The sequence below is a fragment of the Chaetodon auriga genome, chromosome 24 (genome assembly GCF_051107435.1).
Source record: "Chaetodon auriga isolate fChaAug3 chromosome 24, fChaAug3.hap1, whole genome shotgun sequence".
Classification (NCBI taxonomy): Eukaryota; Metazoa; Chordata; class Actinopteri; order Chaetodontiformes; family Chaetodontidae; genus Chaetodon; species Chaetodon auriga.
The window spans coordinates 13,796,055-13,816,538 of NC_135097.1; the positions used below are offsets into that span (position 1 = coordinate 13,796,055).

At 40.6% G+C, this 20,484-nt stretch overlaps 5 protein-coding genes across 5 annotated transcripts; all 5 read left to right on the forward strand.

Moving 5' to 3' along the window:
* The first annotated feature begins 1,406 nt into the window (after positions 1-1,406).
* On the forward strand, positions 1,407-3,363 carry LOC143317148 (uncharacterized). Its single transcript, XM_076725127.1, has 5 exons — positions 1,407-1,464; positions 1,566-2,270; positions 2,385-2,516; positions 2,899-2,942; positions 3,244-3,363. Exons 1-5 carry the CDS (start codon positions 1,407-1,409, stop codon positions 3,361-3,363), a joined length of 1,059 nt encoding a protein of 352 aa, XP_076581242.1.
* Positions 3,364-5,046: 1,683 nt separating this feature from the next.
* LOC143317157 (uncharacterized) lies at positions 5,047-6,986 on the forward strand. The gene is made up of 5 exons (XM_076725138.1): positions 5,047-5,104; positions 5,206-5,910; positions 6,012-6,143; positions 6,530-6,573; positions 6,867-6,986. The coding sequence occupies exons 1-5, from the start codon at positions 5,047-5,049 to the stop codon at positions 6,984-6,986; spliced, it is 1,059 nt and encodes a 352-aa protein (XP_076581253.1).
* A 1,711-nt stretch (positions 6,987-8,697) lies between these two features.
* Positions 8,698-10,690, forward strand: LOC143316986 (uncharacterized). The gene is made up of 5 exons (XM_076724869.1): positions 8,698-8,755; positions 8,857-9,561; positions 9,673-9,804; positions 10,171-10,214; positions 10,507-10,690. Exons 1-5 carry the CDS (start codon positions 8,698-8,700, stop codon positions 10,624-10,626), a joined length of 1,059 nt encoding a protein of 352 aa, XP_076580984.1. The 3' UTR covers positions 10,627-10,690.
* A 1,611-nt stretch (positions 10,691-12,301) lies between these two features.
* LOC143316985 (uncharacterized) lies at positions 12,302-13,956 on the forward strand. The gene is made up of 5 exons (XM_076724868.1): positions 12,302-12,359; positions 12,461-13,165; positions 13,269-13,394; positions 13,605-13,642; positions 13,837-13,956. The coding sequence occupies exons 1-5, from the start codon at positions 12,302-12,304 to the stop codon at positions 13,954-13,956; spliced, it is 1,047 nt and encodes a 348-aa protein (XP_076580983.1).
* A 2,293-nt stretch (positions 13,957-16,249) lies between these two features.
* LOC143316994 (uncharacterized) lies at positions 16,250-17,898 on the forward strand. The gene is made up of 5 exons (XM_076724892.1): positions 16,250-16,304; positions 16,406-17,110; positions 17,214-17,339; positions 17,550-17,587; positions 17,779-17,898. The coding sequence occupies exons 1-5, from the start codon at positions 16,250-16,252 to the stop codon at positions 17,896-17,898; spliced, it is 1,044 nt and encodes a 347-aa protein (XP_076581007.1).
* Positions 17,899-20,484: the final 2,586 nt, after the last annotated feature.

Genomic DNA, 20,484 nt, shown 5'->3' on the forward strand with positions numbered 1-20,484 from the left:
AACAAAGTTGACACCCACATCAAACTCTCTCTCAGAGTGAGCAGGACACAAATGCTCTGGCATGGCAAACATCAAGCAAATTAAATGTACTGAGAAACATCCAGAAGCACCAAACATGTAGCCTAACATGAGGAACAATAGTGTGCACCCACCCTCAGTGTATTCATGATGCATGAAATTGTTTACAGGCTGTTTACTGTAAATATATTCATTGTACACCACAAACACAAATGTTGACAGATTTTGTTAAACATCTGTGTGGTCGACAGTCAAAGATTAGCTCTCACTACAGCTTGATCGTGTACTTTTCAAGACAACTCCACTGTCGTCGTCGTTGTGGTTTCAAGCAGGAAGTCCCTGCAGTGTTTTCATGCACAGCAGTCACACAGCATAACTCTAATGCCCGAACTATTTGAAGAATATCAAGAAATCACTTGAACAATCAAACTGATTCAATTGCAAACATTTAGCAAAGCTCTGGAACAAATTCGTTATTATGATGGCTCAAAGTCAGCAAAGCTAAAATGGTGCTGAGTCGTCCTCAAGTGGTGAAATAATAACTAGTAATTCTATAATGTTTGCAAATATGCACCCAATTATTTCAGTGTTTTTCACTACAAATACAATGCATTGTGGGTAACAATGGTAGAAATCCTCAGGACCAGCTGTGCTTCAGGATTAATGTGTTCATGTTGGTGTTAGCCTGAACGTCTCATGGTGTCCACCCACAGTGACCTGGTATTTCTGCCTGACAGTTGTGCCAGCACACAGGTATTCAATTGACTGTTGTGTCAACCAAACAGCTGCCACGATATACTTATAAAGGAGCAGGTGAGCCAATGAACATACAGCACGTGAATGTTACCAGCAGCATGAGCAACATGTGCCAATAATAACCACAGCATGGCACTGGTTCTTTCTTTCAGCTAATCTTGAAACAAATATTTCAGCCACCATTTGGCGGAAGCAATGTTCACTTGTCTGTGCAGACACTCACAACAACATCTCAGAGTCCACAGTGAAAATCACGTTAGAGAACGGTGGCACCAATTATTAGGCAGAACCACACCGTTACTAATACATGGGATATTAAAGTCTGCAAAATGCTCCTCTAACAGCCACATTTATTAAAGAGTGAAGATCGAAGAGTGATTACAAATGCTGATGCTGCAAAAAATAGGACTGACGACACCATTGAAGGACATATTTCAAATGTAACGTGCACAAAAAAAAGAAAAAAGATCGTCAATCTCTCTTCATGCAATGCATTAAATACAAACTGATCATGTGATCACTGACTCCAACTCAGGACGTTAGGTGGTTCTTCTTCTTAGCCAATCACAGTCTTCTCTTTGAAGAGCGGAGAACATATTGAGATTGAATTCATTCAGCACAGCAGTTGGAACATGATGAAGACTCTGTGGTTGGCTTTGTATTTGACTTATCTGTTCTTGGGAAGAATCGGTAAGTTGTTTGTCATAATCTTATTTAATATGATGTAATACTTTGCAAGAGATTTGGATGATCAATTAAATCTGCTCTTTGCGGATCTCTTTTCTCTTCAGCTCAGACAACTGATCTGAAATCATCCACATATTTACATCAAGAAAGTGGATTTTTATCAGCAGATGTCGGTGACAATGTAACTTTGCGATGTTTCTATGAAGGTAACGCAGTGATGTTCAACTGGTATAAACAAACTCTGGGACAGAAACCAAGACTCGTCTCCACTTACTACAAGTTTGACAAAAATGGAAATTTTCACAATGAATTTGAAAATGATCCACGTTTCATATTAGATACTGAAATCGGTAAAAATCACTTGCAGATGACAGATCTGCGCATTTCAGATTCAGCTACTTACTACTGTACAACTAGCTATTATTACACCGTTGAATTTGGAGAGGGCATTTTTGTCAGTGTAAAGGGTTCAGGTGTGAACGTCCCAGCTTTGGTCCATCAGTCAGCGTCTGAGACCATCCAGCCAGGAGGCTCTGTGACTCTGAACTGTACAGTACACACTGGGACCTGTGATGAAGAACACAGTGTTTACTGGTTCAAAAACTCTGAAGAGTCTCATCCAGGACTCATTTACACTCATGGAGGCAGGAATGATCAGTGTGAGAGGAAACCCAACACACAAACACACACCTGTGTCTACAACTTGCCACTGAAGAGCCTGAATCTGTCTCATGCTGGGACCGACTACTGCGCTGTTGCCTCATGTGGACACATACTGTTTGGAAATGGGACCAAACTGGACTTTAAAGGTAAGAGTCTTTGTAGCAAAGATTGTCTCATTTGTTAAGTAGTGATCAAATTTGTTGGGGAAAAAAAAAAAAAAAAAAAAAAGCTCTGTCACATCTTCCAATGCTCATCTGCAGATGAGGCAGACTTTCTTTCTCTCACCTTGGTGTGTTTCTTGAGTGGAGCTTTGGCATTCACCACCATCCTGGTTGTTTTACTGGCGTTTGCAGCATATAGAATGTACAAGACAACCAGCTGCCAGTGCACAGGTAGGCTAAACTGTCATCCTTTAAATTTAACAGCATGTGTTCAATGTATGTGATGCTGAAGAGCAGTACAGAACTAAATGAAGGCTTTTTGTTACGGTTCACTCGTTCTCTCCACCCTGGAGGAAAAGATAATTCACTGAACAGGGCAGATTTGTAATGATATATGACTTGCTGGTGTACTTTTAGTGCTGCTCTTCATTGATTGTCTTGTGGCACCTCATGTGTCACGTTTGAGTAGATGATAAAACCTAAAATCACAAGAACTGTTTGATCATTTCAGTCCAAATTATCCAACTAGGTAATAACAATTGGTCTTCTCAATGCAAACATCACAAATTTTGAAGAAGCCGTTGGGTTTTTTTGTTTTTTTTTTCACAACCAGAGTCGCAGACAAGATCCTCTGTTGCTGTGGCTTCCAATGCAGAGGTAAGTATTTTCAAAGTGTCGCACTACTACAACTGTAACATATTTAACAGCAATACAACAGAGCATGAACAAAGCGGCAGACTGTTGTTGCTGTTTGTTGTTCTGGATTGTATTATTTTAGAGGGTATATCGGTAATTTTGTCACCAGCTTGAAAAGCAAAATCCACAGCAGGAGAGTTAACAACTGTTTCATAGAGTGTTTTATAGTGGTTTGCATTAGACTGATGCAGACATGTATTCCAATCTGCTCAGTCATGAGGATGCTCAAATGGCAATAAACCCATTTATATTTTATTCTCAGGGTTGCCAAGATGCAGACAACCTCCATTATGCTGCTTTAAAGACAAACAAAGCCAGCAGACCGACAAGACAGAGAGACGACACCTGGAGTGAATGTGTGTACTCCAGTGTTCGGCAGTAGAACTGGACATTTGGTTTCATTTGCACTTTGTATCCGTGCTACAAGACATTTTGTCAGATTTCAACTCCATGTACTGAATGTAAAGATGAACCTTGCAAAGCACCAATTAAACATGTTCCTTCAGCTGCAGTTAAGCCGAGCTTCTTTGATGTGAGCGAGGTGCCAAATTTCCACTGTCACTACACTTGCAGTAGTTTACAATGTGCAAACACACAGCTTCACATAACTGCTGCCTGTGATGACTGAGGGCTCAGGGACTCCATGGAGGAAAATGACAGAAAAACAAAGTTGACACCCACATCAAACTCTCAGCAACACTCTCTCAGAGTGAGCAGGACACAAATGCTCTGGCATGGCAAACATCAAGCAAATTAAATGTACTGAGAAACATCCAGAAGCACCAAACATGTAGCCTAACATGAGGAACAATAGTGTGCATCCACCCTCAGTATATTCATGATGCATGAAATTGTTTACAGGCTGTGTACTGTAAATATATTCAATGTACACCACAAACACAAATGTTGACAGATCTTGTTAAACATCTGTGTGGTCGACAGTCAAAGATTAGCTCTCACTACAGTTTGATCGTGTACTTTTCAAGACAACTCTGCTGTTGTTGTCTTTGTGGTTTCAAGCAGGAAGTCCCTGCAGTGTTTTCATACACAGCATAACTCTAATGCCCGAACTATTTGAAGAATATCAAGAAATCACTTGAACAATAAAACTGATTCGTTTGCAAACATTTAGCAAAGCTCTGGAACAAATGCGGTATTATGATGGCTCAAAGTCAGCAAATCTAAAATGGTGCTGAGTCGCCCTGAAGTGGTGAAATCATAACTAGTAATTCTATAATGTTTGCAAATATGCACCCAATTATTTCAGTGTTTTTCACTACAAATACAATGCATTGTGGGTAACATTGGCAGAAATCCTCAGGACCAGCTGTGCTTCAGGATTAAGGTGTTCATGTTGGTGTTAGCCTGAACGTCTCATGGTGTCCACCCACAGTGACCTGGTATTTCTGCCTGACAGTTGTGCCAGCACACAGGTATTCCATTGACTGTTGTGTCAACCAAACAGCTGCCATCAGATGTTTGGAAAGGAGCAGGTGAGCCAATGAACATACAGCACGTGAATTTTACCAGCAGCATGAGCAACATGTGCCAATAATAACCACAGCATGGCACTGGTTCTTTCTTTCAGCTTATCTTGAAACAAATATTTCAGCCACCATTTGTCTGAAACAATGTTCACCTGTCTGTGCAGACACTCACAACAACATCTAGGAATCCATAAATAAAATCACTGTAGAGAACGGTGGCACCAAGCGTTGGACACAACCCACCATTACGAATAAATGGGATATTTAAAGTCTGCAAAATGCTCCTCTAACAGGCACAGGTCTTAAAGTGGGAAGATTGAAGAACGATTACAAACAGTCAAGCTGCAAAAAATAGGACTGACAACACCATCAAAGGACATATTTTAAATGTAACGTACTCGATAAAAACAAGATCGTAGATCTCTCTTAATGCAATGTATTAAGTACAACACTGATCATGTGTTCACTGACTCCAACTCAGGACATTAGGTGGTTCTTGTCCTTAACCAATCACAGTCTTCTCTTTGAAGAGCGGAGAACATATTGAGATTCAATTCATTCTGCACAGCAGTTGGAACATGATGAAGACTCTGTGGTTGGCTTTGTATTTGACTTATCTGTTCTTGGGAAGAATCGGTAAGTTGTTTGTCATAATCTTATTTAATATGATGTAATACTTTGCAAGAGATTTGGATGATCAATTAAATCTGCTCTTTGCGGATCTCTTTTCTCTTCAGCTCACACAACTGATCTGAAATCATCCACATATATACATCAAGAAAGGGGTTTTGTATCAGTAAATGTCGGTGACAGTGTGACTTTGCGATGTTTCTATGAAGGTGACGCAGTGAGGTTCAGCTGGTATAAACAAACTCTGGGACAGAAACCAAGGCTCGTCTCTACTTACTACAAGTTTGGCAACAATGGAGCTTTTCACAATGAATTTGAAAATGATCCACGTTTCACATTAGATACTGAAATAGGTAAAGTTCACTTGCAGATGACAGATCTACGCAGTTCAGATTCAGCTACTTACTACTGTGCAACGAGCTATTATGACACCTTTGAATTTGGAGAGGGCATTTTTGTCAGTGTAAAGGGTTCAGGTGTGAACGTCCCAGCTTTGATCCATCAGTCAGCATCTGAGACCATCCAGCCAGGAGGCTCTGTGACTCTGAACTGTACAGTACACACTGGGACCTGTGATGAAGAACACAGTGTTTACTGGTTCAAAAACTCTGAAGAATCTCATCCAGGACTCATTTACACTCGTGGAGGCAGGAATGATCAGTGTGAGAGGAAACCCAACACACAAACACACACCTGTGTCTACAACTTGCCAATGAAGAGCCTGAATCTGTCTCATGCTGGGACCGACTACTGCGCTGTTGCCTCATGTGGACACATACTGTTTGGAAATGGGACCAAACTGGACTTTGAAGGTAAAACACTTTGTCGCAAAGATTGTCTCATTTGTTAAATGCTGATCAAATTTGCTAAAAACACTGAAAGCTCTGTAACATCTTCCAATGCTCATCTGCAGATGAGGCAGACTTTCTTTCTCTCACCTTGGTGTGTTTCTTGAGTGGAGCTTTGGCATTCACCACCATCCTGGTTGTTTTACTGGCGTTTGCAGCATATAGAATGTACAAGACAACCAGCTGCCAGTGCACAGGTAGGCTAAACTGTCATCCTTTAAATTTAACAGCATGTGTTCAATGTATGTGATACTGAACAGCAGTAAAGAACTAAATGAAGGCTTTTTGTTACGGTTCACTCGTTCTCTCCACCCTGGAGGAAAAGATAATTCACTGAACAGGGCAGACTTGTAATGATATATGACTTGCTGGTGTACTTTTAGTGCTGCTCTTCACTGATTGTCTTATGGCACCTCATGTGTCACGTTTGAGTAAAAGATAAAAACTAAAGTCACAAGAACTGTTTCATCACTTTCAGTCCAAATCATCCAACTAGGTAATAACAATTGGTCTTCTCAATACAAGCATCACAGATTTGAAGTAGCCTTTGGGTTTTTTTTTTGGTTTTTTTTTCCACAACCAGAGTCTCAAACAAGATCCTCTGCTGCTGTGGCTTCCAATGCAGAGGTGAGTATTTTCAAAGTGTCGCACTACTATAACTGTAATGTATTTAACAGCAATACAGCAGAGCATGAACATAGCGGCAGACTGTTGTTGCTGTTTGTTGTTGTGGATTGCATTATTTTTGGGGGTATATCTGTTATTTTGCCACCAGCTTGAAAAGCAAAATCCACAGCAGGAGAGTTAACAACTGTCTCTTCTATAGTGATTTGCATTAGACTGAGCAGACTGGAATACATGTCTGCATCAGTCATGAGGATGCTCAAATGACAATAAACCCATTTATATTTTATTCTCAGGGTTATCAAGATACAGACAACCTCCATTATGCTGCTTTAAAGACAAACAAAGCCAGCAGATCAACAAGACAGAGAGACGACACCTGGAGTGAATGTGTGTACTCCAGTGTTCGGCAGTAGAACTGGACATTTGGTTTCATTTGCACTTTGTATCTGTGCTACAAGACATTTTGTCAGATTTCAACTCCATGTACTGAATGTAAAGATGAACCTTGCAAAGCACCAATTAAACATGTTCCTTCAGCTGCAGTTAAGCCGAGCTTCTTTGATGTGAGCGAGGTGCCAAATTTCCACTGTCACTACACTTGCAGTAGTTTACAATGTGCAAACACACAGCTTCACATAACTGCTGCCTGTGATGACTGAGGGCTCAGGGACTCCATGGAGGAAAATGACAGAAAAACACAGTTGACACCCACATCAAACTCTCAGCAACACTCTCTCAGGGTGAGTGCGACACAATCGCTCTGGCATGGCAAACATCAAGCAAGTTATGCGTACTGAGAAACATCCAGGAGCATCAAACGTAGGGCGTAGTATGAGGCACAAGCCAATCTGTCTGATGGCGTGCACCCACCCTCAGTATATTCATGACGCATGAAATTGTTCACAGGCTGTTAACTGTCCATATTTTCATTGTACACCACAAACACAAATGTTGACAGATCTTGTTAAACATCTTTGAGGTCGACAGTCAAAGATTAGCTCTCACTACAGCTTGATCGTGTACTTTTCAAGACAACTCTGCTGTTGTTGTCTATGTGGTTTCAAAGAGGAAGTCCCTGCAGTGTTTTCATGCACAGCAGTCACACAGCATAACTCTAATGCCCGAACTATTTTAAGAATATCAAGAAAACACTTGAACAATCAAACTGATTCAATTGCAAACATTTAGCAAAGCTCTGGAACAAATTTGGTATGATGATGGCTCAAAGTCAGCAAAGCTAAAATGGTTCTGAGTCGTCCTCAAGTGGTGAAATAATAACTAGTTATTCTATAATGTTTGCAAATATGCACCCAATTTATGTCAGTGTTTTTCACTAAGAATACAGTGCATTGTTGGTAACATTGGCAGAAATCCTCAGGACCAGCTGTGCTTCAGGATTAAGGTGTTCATGTTGGTGTTAGCCTGAACGTGTCATGGTGTCCACCCACAGTGACCTGGTATTTCTGCCTGACAGTTGTGCCAGCACACAGGTATTCCATTGACTGTTGCGTCAACCAAACAGCTGCCATCAGATGTTTGGAAAGGAGCAGGTGAGCCAATGAACATACAGCACGTGAATGTTACCAGCAGCATGAGCAACATGTGCCAATAATAACCACAGCATGGCACTGGTTCTTTCCTTCAGCTAATCTTGAAACAAATGTTTCAGGTCCCATTTGTCTGAAACAATGTTCACCTGTCTGTGCAGACACTCACAACATCATCTGTGAGTCCATAGTGAAAATTACATTAGAGAATGGCAGCACCAATCATTGGATACACCACACCATTACTAATACATGGGATATTTAAAGTCTGCAAAATGTTCCTCTATCATCCACAGTTATTAAAGAGTGAAGATTGAAGAGCGATCACAAACACTCAAGCTGCAAAAAAATAGGACTGACGACACCATTAAGGGACATTTTTTAAATGTAACGTGCAGGATAGAAAAAAAACATCATAGATCTTTCTTCATGCAATGCATTAAATACAAACTGATCATGTGATCACTGACTCCAACTCAGGACGTTAGGTGGTTCTTCTCCTTAGCCAATCACAGTCTTCTCTTTGAAGAGCGGAGAACATATTGAGATTCAATTCATTCAGCACAGCAGTTGGAACATGATGAAGACTCTGTGGTTGGCTTTGTACTTGACTTATCTGTTCTTGGGAAGAATCGGTAAGTTGTTTGTCATAATCTTATTTAATATGATGTAATACTTTGCAAGAGATTTGGATGATCAATTAAATCTGCTCTTTGTGGATCTCTTTTCTCTTCAGCTCAGACAACTGATCTGAAATCATCCACATATTTACATCAAGAGAGTGGATTTTTATCAGCAAATGTCGGTGACAACGTGACTTTGCGATGTTTCTATGAAGGTGACGCAGCGAGGTTCAACTGGTATAAACAAACTCTGGGACAGAAACCAAGGCTCGTCTCCACTTACTACAAGCATGACAAAAATGGAAATTTTCACAATGAATTTGAAAATGATCCACGTTTCACATTAGATACTGAAAAAGGTAAAAATCACTTGAATATGACAGATCTACGCATTTCAGATTCAGGAACTTACTACTGCGCGACTAGCTATTATTACAACTATGAATTTGGAGAGGGCATTTTTGTCAGTGTAAAGGGTTCAGGTGTGAACGTCCCAGCTTTGGTCCATCAGTCAGCGTCTGAGACCATCCAGCCAGGAGGCTCCGTGACTCTGAACTGTAAAGGACACTTTGGGACCTGTGATGGAGAGCACAGTGTTTACTGGTTCAAAAAGTCTGAAGAATCTCATCCAGGACTCATTTACACTCATGGAGGCAGGAATGATCAGTGTGAGAGGAAACCCAACACACAAACACACACCTGTGTCTACAACTTGACAATGAAGAGCCTGAATCTGTCTCATGCTGGGACCTACTACTGCGCTGTTGCCTCATGTGGACAAATAGTGTTTGGAAATGGGACCAAACTGGACTTTGATGGTAAGACACTTTGTCGCAAAGATTGTCTCATTTGTTAAGTAGTGATAAAATTTGTTGGGAAAAAAAAATAAAAAAGAAAGCTCTGTGACATCTTCCAATGCTCATCTGCAGATGAGGAAGACTTTCTCTCTCTCACCTTGGTGTGTTTCTTGAGTGGAGCTTTGGCATTCACCACCATCCTGGTTGTTTTACTGGCGTTTGCAGCATATAGAATGTACAAGACAACCAGCTGCCAGTGCACAGGTAGGCTAAACTGTCATCCTTTAAATTTTACAGCAGGTGTTCAATGTATGTGATACTGAAGAGCAGTAAAGAACTAAATGAAGGCTTTTTGTCACTCGTTCTCTTCACCCTGGAAGAAAAGATAATTTACTGAACAGGGCAGATTTGTAATGATATATGACTTGCTGGTGTACTTTTAGTGCTGCTCTTCACTGATTGTCCTGTGGCACCTCATGTGTCACGTTTGAGTAAAAGATAAAACCTAAAGTACAAGAACTGTTTCATCACTTTCAGTCCAAATCATCCAACTAGGTAATAACAATTGGTCTTCTCAATACAAGCATCACAAATTTTAAGGAAGCTTTTGGTGTTTTTTTTCACAACCAGAGTCTCAAACAAGATCCTCTGCTGCTGTGACTTCCAATGCAGAGGTGAGTATTTTCAAAGTGCCGCGCTACTACAACTGTAACGTATTTAACAGCTTACAACAGAGCATGAACACTGCGGCAGACTGTTGTTGCTGTTTGTTGTTCTGGATTGCATAATTTTTGAGGGTATATCTGTTATTTTGCCACCAGCTTGAAAAGCAAAATCCACAGCAGGAGAGTTAACAACTGTCTCTTTTATAGTGATTTGCATTAGACTGAGGAATTTGGGATACATGTCTGCATCAGTCATGAGGATGCTCAAATGGCAATAAACCCATTTATATTTTATTCTCAGGGTTACCAAGATGCAGACAACCTCCATTATGCTGCTTTAAAGACAAACAAAGCCAGCAGATCAACAAGACAGAGAGACGACACCTGGAGTGAATGTGTGTACTCCAGTGTTCGGCAGTAGAACTGGACATTTGGTTTCATTTGCACTTTGTATCTGTGCTACAAGACATTTTGTCAGATTTCAACTCCATGTACTGAATGTAAAGATGAACCTTGCAAAGCACCAATTAAACATGTTCCTTCAGCTGCAGTTAAGCCGAGCTTCTTTGATGTGAGCGAGGTGCCAAATTTCCACTGTCACTACACTTGCAGTAGTTTACAATGTGCAAACACACAGCTTCACATAACTGCTGCCTGTGATGACTGAGGGCTCAGGGACTCCATGGAGGAAAATGACAGAAAAACAAAGTTGACACCCACATCAAACTCTCTCTCAGAGTGAGCAGGACACAAATGCTCTGGCATGGCAAACATCAAGCAAATTAAATGTACTGAGAAACATCCAGAAGCACCAAACATGTAGCCTAACATGAGGAACAATAGTGTGCACCCACCCTCAGTGTATTCATGATGCATGAAATTGTTCACAGGCTGTTTACTGTAAATATATTCAGTGTGCACCACAAACACAAATGTTGACAGATCTTGTTAAACATCTGTGTGGTCGACAGTCAAAGATTAGCTCTCACTACAGTTTGATCGTGTACTTTTCAAGACAACTCCACTGTCGTTGTCGTTGTGGTTTCAAAGAGGAAGTCCCTGCAGTGTTTTCATACACAGCAGTCACACAGCATAACTCTTATGCCCAAACTACTTTAAGAATATCAAGAAATCACTTGAACAATAAAACTGATTCGTTTGCAAACATTTAGCGAAGCTTTGTAACAAATTCGGTATTTTGATGGCTCAAAGTGAGCAAATCTAAAATGGTGTTGAGTCGTCCTGAAGTGGTGAAATAATAACTAGTAATTCTATAATGTTTGCAAATATGCACCCAATTATTTAAGTGTTTTTCACTAAGAATACAGTGCATTATGGGTAACATTGGCAGAAATCCTCAGGACCAGCTGTGCTTCAGGATTAATGTGTTCATGTTGGTGTTCACCTGAACGTCTCATGGTGTCCACCCACAGTGACCTGGTATTTCTGCCTGACAGTTGTGCCAGCACACAGGTATTCCATTGACTGTTGTGTCAACCAAAGAGCTGCCATGATATACTTATAAAGGAGAAGGTGAGCCAATGAACATGCAGCACGTGAATGTTACCAGCAGCATGAGCAACATGTGCCAATATTAACCACAGCATGGCACTGGTTCTTACTTTCAGCTAATCTGAAACAAATGTTTCAGACCCCATTTGCCTGAAACAATGTTCACCTTTCTGTGCAGACACTCACAACAACGAGTGTAATCCATAAAGTCAATCACTGTAGAGAACCAGTCGTTGGACACAACCCACCATTACTAATACATGGGATATTTAAAGTCTGCAAAATGTTCCTCTATCAGTCACAGTTCTTAAAGTGGGAAGATTGAAGAGCGATCACAAACACTCAAGTTGCAAAAAAAAGGACTGACGACACGATTGAATGACATTTTTTAAATGTAACGTGCAGGATAGAAAAAAAAAATCATAGATCTCTCTTAATGCAATGCATTAAATACAAACTGATCATGTGTTCACTGACTCCAACTCAGGACGTTAGGTGGTTTTTCTCCTTAGCCAATCACAGTCTTCTCTTTGAAGAGCGGAGAACATATTGAGATTCAATTCATTCAGCACAGCAGTTGGAACATGATGAAGACTCTGTGGTTGGCTTTGTATTTGACTTATCTGTTCTTGGGAAGAATCGGTAAGTTGTTTGTCATAATCTTATTTAATATGATGTAATACTTTGCAAGAGATTTGGATGATCAATTAAATCTGCTCTTTGTGGATCTCTTTTCTCTTCAGCTCAGACAACTGATCTGAAATCATCCACATATTTACATCAAGAGAGTGGATTTTTATCAGTAAATGTCGGTGACAACGTGACTTTGCAATGTTTCTATGAAGGTGATGCATTGATGTTCAACTGGTATAAACAAACTCTGGGACAGAAACCAAGGCTCATCTCCACTTACTACAAGTTTGACAAAAATGTAAAATTTCACAATGAATTTGAAAATGATCCACGTTTCACATTAGATACTGAAAAAGGTAAAAATCACTTGAATATAACAGATCTACGCATTTTAGATTCAGCTACTTACTACTGTGCAACTAGCAGTTATTACAACTTTGAATTTGCAGAGGGCATTTTTGTCAGTGTAAAGGGTTCAGGTGTGAACGTCCCAGCTTTGGTCCATCAGTCAGCGTCTGAGACCATCCAGCCAGGAGGCTTTGTGACTTTCAACTGTACAGTACACACTGGGACCTGTGATGGAGAGCACAGTGTTTACTGGTTCAAAAACTCTGAAGAGTCTCATCCAGGACTCATTTACACTCATGGAGGCAGGAATGATCAGTGTGAGAGGAAACCCAACACACAAACACACACCTGTGTCTACAACTTGCCGATGAAGAGCCTGAATCTGTCTCATGCTGGAACCTACTACTGCGCTGTTGCCTCATGTGGACACATACTGTTTGGAAATGGGACCAAACTGGACTTTGAAGGTAAGTAAGATGAAAGCAGATGGTTCATACAGACAGTAGCTGTGATTGTTATTTCCTCAATATTCTACAGCTCTGTAAAGTCTCTTATAATCTGGATCTGCAGGTGAGGTGGAGACCTCTGTCTTAGTGTATTTCTTGATTGGAGCTTTGACATTCACCACCATCCTGGTTGTTTTACTGGCGTATGCAGCATATGGAAAGAACAACAGAAACAGCTGTCAGTGTGGAGGTAAGTTAACTTTCATTGATCACTTTTGATCGTGTGTATTTAGGTACTTAATACTGGAAGTGCATCCATTTGAAGTTGATATGGATTATAAAACCAACCAAATCAAGACAGAGGTCATAAATTGATGGAGGCTTTACACTGTTAAAACAGTCTTCCCACCACCATCTCAGTGAATTTTGAAAGCTTTTGTTGTTTTTAATTCTTAATCAGACTCAAGACCTTCAGCTGCCTTGACTCCAAATGCAGTGGTGAGTATTTTTGAAGTACAGCAGAATGATCTTTTTGAAAGCACAGAAGTATTATTTTCTCAGTGTTGGTATATCAATGTGATCACTGTATTGTACAGGTGTTGCTGTTGCTCTCTTCAATACAGACATACATGCATCAGAAAAGCAATGTGTATTTTTATGGTGATTAAATTTAGATGATGTTTTCTTACCAGGATTGTCAAGATTCAGACAGCCTCCATTACGCTGCTCTGAGGGAGCACAGGATCAACAGATCGACAAGACAGAGTCAGGACACACAAAATGAATGTGTGTATTCAAGTGTAAGGCAGTAGGAGCGGGAAATACATCAATTGTACTTGTTTCTGTGGAAGAATAATGTGTCTATCGAGCTTTATGATGTTATTTTCTTTTGAAAATAGGAGCATTGCTGTCAAATTTCACCACAATGTCCTGAATGTAAAGTCTTGCACTGCAGTAAAACTAATAAAAATTGCCTTCCAAGCCTCCTGGATACAGTATGACCTGTGTTGTCAAATGTGCAATTTCTCTACTCTCAGTAAAACTGGACTTTTCAACATGCAAACACACAACTACACACAACTCATCTGTGTGGTGCCTGTGGGCTCAGGCACGTGAGAGAGTGTTCACACTGGAAAATTAACATTCAGACTAAATCACTTCCCACAGTGGAGGATCTGCAGAGAGACTGTATGTCTGTCTGTGCTGCACTGCTCACAAAGCAAAAACCTTCAGCTCTGAGAGAGTGTATCATAGAAACAGGCCATCACAGGCCACACCTGTCTGTTTGATACCCCCACTGACTGGAAGATGCTCAGTCGTAGTGAGAAATCATTTCCTGCTCAGAGTTCAGTTCAAGTTATGAGACATCACAATCAAAGATGCAATTTGTGTTTGATCAAAAATTATTTTGATTATACATTCAGGTGTGATTTCTCTCTCTGGCAGTCTTTCCCTGTTCACAAGACAAAAAAAAGCATTTGGACATTAACTGTGTCGTTGCAATTATAGATGGTATTTGTTTCAAAAAGTGATTGAGAGAAAGAGACAGAGAGAGCTGGTGGGAGAGCACAAGAGACTGTGAGAAAGCCAAACTTTACAGATTGTGAATTGATCTTGAAACATGACTGGGTTCTTCGCTCTGGTCACTTCAAAACGAAATAAATAGCATATAAAACTCTTAGCAACAATAATGAACCTTGAATGAACACACCTCGAATTTAAGAGCAAGCCTCTGCAAACATCAAGCATGACTGATACAGTTGTGACTCAGCAGGGCCAGCCTTCTCATAGCAGAGTGGCAACAAGACTCACCAGCATGTCATTTCTGAAAACAGAAAGTGAGTGTAACCCTGAAGTGGACAGACAATGCCTTTCCCAGATTTCTTTGCTGGTTGGTTATTGTGACACAGTGAGACAGAGGTGTAAGGATGCTCTTTATCCTCCATGTAGTCGACAGTCAAAGATTAGCTCTCACTACAGTTTGGTCGTGTACTGGTCGAGGCAACTCTGCTCTTCTTGTCTTTGTGGTTTCAAAGAGGAAGTCTCTGCAGTGTTTTCATGCACAGCAGTCACACAGCATAACTCTAATGCCCAGACTACTTCAAGGATATTGAAGAAATCATTGAACAATCAAACTGTGATCTTCATTTGCAAACATTTAGCGAAGCTCTGGAACAAATTTGGTATTATGATGGCTCAAAGTCATCAAAGCTAAAATGGTGGTGAGTCGTCCTCAAGTGGTGAAATAATAACTAGTAATTCTATAATGTTTGCAAATATGCACCCAATTATTTCAGTGTTTTTCACTATGAATACAGTGCATTGTGGGTAACATGGGCAGAATTCCTCAGGACCAGCTGTGCTTCAGGATTAAGGTGTTCATGTTGGTGTTAGCCTGAACGTCTCATGGTGTCCACCCACAGTGACCTGGTATTTCTGCCTGACAGTTGTGCCAGCACACAGGTATTCCATTGACTGTTGTGTCAACCAAACAGCTGCCATCATATGTTTGGAAAGGAGCAGGTGAGCCAATGAACAAACAGCCCGTGAATGTTACCAGCAGCATGAGCAACATGTGCCAATAATAACCACAGCATGGCACTGGTTCTTTCCTTCAGCTAATCTTGAAACAAATGTTTCAGGTCCCATTTGTCTGAAACAATGTTCACCTGTCTGTGCAGACACTCACAACATCATCTGTGAGTCCATAGTGAAAATTACATTAGAGAATGGCAGCACCAATCATTGGACACACCACACCATTACTAATACATGGGATATTTAAAGTCTGCAAAATGTTCCTCTATCATCCACAGTTCTTAAAGTGGGAAGATTGAAGAACGATTACAAATGCTCATGCTGCAAAAAAAAAAAAAGGACTGACAACACCATTATGGGACATGTTTTGAATGTAACGTGCGGGATAGAAAAAAAAGATCATAGATCTTTCTTCATGCAATGCATTTCATACAAACTGATCATGTGATCACTGACTCTAAAATCAGGACATTTGGTGGTTCTTCTCATTGGCCAATCACAGTCTTCTCTTTGAAGAGCGGAGAACATATTGAGATTCAATTCATTCAGCACAGTATTTGGAACAGGATGAAGACTCTGTGGTTGGCTTTGTATTTGACTTATCTGTTCTTGGGAAGAATCGGTAAGTTGTTTGTCATAACTTTATTTAATATGATGTAATACTTTGCAAGAGATTTGGATGATCAATTAAATCTGCTCTTTGTGGATCTCTTTTCTCTTCAGCTCAGACAACTGATCTGAAATCATCCACATATTTACATCAAGAGAGTGGATTTGTATCAGTAAATGTCGGTGACAACGTGACTTTACAGTGTTTCTATGAAGGTGACGCAATTAGGTTTTATTGGTATAAACAAACTCTGGGACAGAAACCAAGGCTCATCTGTGGTTACTCCAAATTTGAAAAATATCAATTTTTTTACAATGAATTTGAAAATAATCCAAGCTTTACATTTGGTAATGATAATGGTAAAATTCACTTGAATATAACAGATCTACGCATTTCAGATTCAGCTACTTACTACTGTGTAATTGGCTATTATAACACCTTTGAATTTGCAGAGGGCATTTTTGTCAGTGTAAAGGGTTCAGGTGTGAACGTCCCAGCTTTGGTCCATCAGTCAGCGTCTGAGACCATCCAGCCGGGAGACTCTGTGACTCTGAACTGTACAGTACACACTGGGACCTGTGATGGAGAACACAGTGTTTCCTGGTTCAAAAAGTCAGAAGAATCTCATCCAGGACTCATTTACACTCATGGAGGCAGGAATGATCAGTGTGAGAGGAAACCCAACACACAAACACACACCTGTGTCTACAACTTGCCAATGAAGAGCCTGAATCTGTCTCATGCTGGGACCTACTACTGCGCTGTTGCCTCATGTGGACACATACTGTTTGGAAATGGGACCAAACTGGACTTAGAAGGTAAGTAAGATGAAAGCAGATGTTTCATACAGACAGTAGCTATGATTGTTATTTCCTCAATATTCTGCAGTTCTGTAAAGTCTCTTATAATCTGGATCTGCAGGTGAGGTGGAGACCTCTGTCTTAGTGTATTTCTTGATTGGAGCTTTGACATTCACCACCATCCTGGTTGTTTTGCTGGCATATGCATCATATGGAAAGAACAACAGAAACAGCTGTCAGTGTGGAGGTAAGTTAACTTTCATTGATCACTTTTGATTGTGTGTATTTAGGTCCTTAAAAGTGGAGGTGCATCCATTTGAAGTTGATATGGATTATAAAACCAACCAAATCAAGACAGAGGTCATAAATTGATGGAGGCTTTACACTGTTAAAACAGTCTTCCCACCACCATCTCAGTGAATTTTGAAAGCTTTTGTTGTTTTTAATTCTTAATCAGACTCAAGACCTTCAGCTGCCTTGACTCCAAATGCAGTGGTGAGTATTTTTGAAGTACAGCAGAATGATCTTTTCGAAAGCACAGAAGTATAATTTTCTCAGTGTTGGTATATCAATGTGATCACTGTATTGTACAGGTGTTACTGTTGCTATCTTCAATATGGACATACATCAGAAAAGCAATGTGTATTTTTATGGTGATTAAATGTTAAATGATGTTTTCTTACCAGGATTGTCAAGATTCAGACAGCCTCCATTACGCTGCTCTGAGGGAGCACAGGATCAGCAGATCGACCAGACAGAGTCAGGACACACAAAATGAATGTGTGTATTCAAGTGTAAGGCAGTAGGAGCTGGAAATACATCAATTGTATTTTGTTCTGTAGGAGAATATGTCTATCAAGCTTCAAGATGTCATTTTTCCAAAACAAGAGCATTGCTGTCAAATTTCACCACAATGTCCTGAATGTCAAGTCTTGCACTGCAGTAAACTAATAAAAATTGCCTTCCAAGCCTCCTGGATACAGTATGACCGGTGTTGTCAATTGTGCAATTTCTCTACTCTCAGTAAAACTGGACTTTTCAACATGCAAACACACAACTACACACAACTCATCTGTGTGGAGCCTGTGGGCCCAGGCACGTGAGAGAGTGTTCACAATGGAAAATTAACATTCAGACTAAATCACTTCCCACAGTGGAGGACCTGCAGAGAGACTGTATGTCTGTCTGTGCTGCATTGCTCACAAAGCAAAAACCCTCAGCTCTGAGAGAGTGTATCATAGAAACAGGCCATCACAGGCCACACCTGTCTGTTTGATACCCCCACTGACTGGAAGATGCTCAGTCGTAGTGAGAAATCATTTCCTGCTCATAGATGAGTTGATGTCATGGGACAGCACATTCAAAGATGCAATTTGTGTTCGATCAAAAATTATTTTATTTATTTATTCAGGTGTGATTTCTCTCTCTGACAGTGTTCTCCTGTTCACAAGACTTTATTGGACATTAACTGTGTCGTTGCAACTAAAGATGGGCATTTGATTCAAGAAGTGCTTGAGAGAAAGAGAAAGAGAGAGCTGGTGGGAGAGCACAAGAGACTGTGAGAAAGCCAAACTTTACAGAATATGAAGAGATCTTCTAACATGACTGGGTTCTTCTTTCTGGTCACTTCAAAAGGAAACAAATGTCATATAAAACCCTTAGCAACAATAATGAACCTTGAATGAACACACTTCAAGTGCTTTTCAGAAACTATACATCTTGAAATTTTAAGAGCAAGTCTGTGACACCTTGATACAGAGGTGTAAGGATGCTTTTTAGCCTCCATGTGGTCGGCAGTCAAAGACTAGCTCTCACTATACTTTGATCACGTACTTTTTTTGACCTGTTGCTCTCTTTGTGGTTTCAAACAGGAAATCTCTGCAGAGTTTTCATGCACAGCAGTCACACAGCATAACTCTAATGCCCAGACTATTTTCATACATTATATCTGTAGATCACTATCCAAAGGCTAAAACAGGGTTAAATAAGATATGACATCAAAATCTACAAATACCAGCTCTGTGATATTTATGTTTATGCAGCCGATCATTATATTGTTTTTGTCTGTAGAGTGTAATGCAGCTGTTATGATGAAACCCCTGGAGACCAGGCTTGCTTGGGGAGTGGCACTTTGCTGTTATTCTAAACTGCTTGTCATGTCTTCCAACTTAAATCTTGTGTTTCTGCCTGACAGACCAAACCAACCCAACCAAGTAGTGGCCACAGTGACATAATTTACATCCCCATGTCACAAGCAACATTACATGCTGCAACAAAAAAGCACTGCAACGAACATACTTCTTTTAGCCAAGTTAGCATGGCTGTAGGAATCACAGTGATGGTTGGTTGGCTGGTCCACCACTTTGATCCAGACTTAATAACTATTGGACAGATTAAGATTTATTGTTTATTTATTAAGACCCCTATGATCTCTCCTGACTTTTCCTACAAATATCAGATAGATTTCCATAGAGTTTGATACAGATATGCAAGGTGCCCAGAAGATGAACTGTGGTGATTTTGGTGATGCCTTGATTCTTCTTGAAGCTTCCCAAAGTTTTCACTAATCCTGTCAAATGACTTCAGTATTTACTGGATGGATTGGAGCCAAATTTAGCATGGACATCAATGGTCCCCAGAGGCCAAATCCTGCTGACCTTGGTGATCCCCTGCTGCTTCATCTAGTGCTGCCATGAGGTCCACACTTGTGCTTGTGAGTGCAGTGTCTCAAAGGCATTTGGATGGAGTGCCTTGATATACACATCTATCTTCTCCTTCCAAACTCACGCTTTTTTAACATTATATTTTCTATTAAATAAGAGCGAGGACATCAGTAGGTATTATCGATATTAAATCCTAACAAAGGTCAAGCAATAGCAAGCCTGTTTCTCAACAGGAACATAACATAGGTTCAGAGCTTGCACTCATGTTGAACTTAGTAGTGTAGTGTCCAGACATGCTGGGCTGGTGTAGTAGACCAAAATACATAGAAGAAGAAGAAGAAGAATCGGGGGGAGACATTCCCCTTTATTTGTCACACACACATGCACGGCACACGGAGGTGAAATTTGACTTCCGCCTTTAACCCATCCTGGTCGGCCCTCCTCCGCGGCAGACCAGGAGCGGTGGGCAGCCAGACGGGGACCCATTCTTCACCATTGGTCAGGTGGTGATCTTCTTGCAGGTGGTGATCTTCTTGCATGTTTTTTAGTGGGGGTATATTTTTACAGAGGATATCCCAGGTGAACACGAGGAGAACATGCAAACTCCACACAGAAAGGCCCTCCTCGAGCAGCAGGCACTGAAGCATGGTGGAGGACACACCCGGTGCCCACAGCGAGATTCGAACCCGGGACCTTCTTGCTGTGAGGCGACAGTGTTGCCACCGTGCC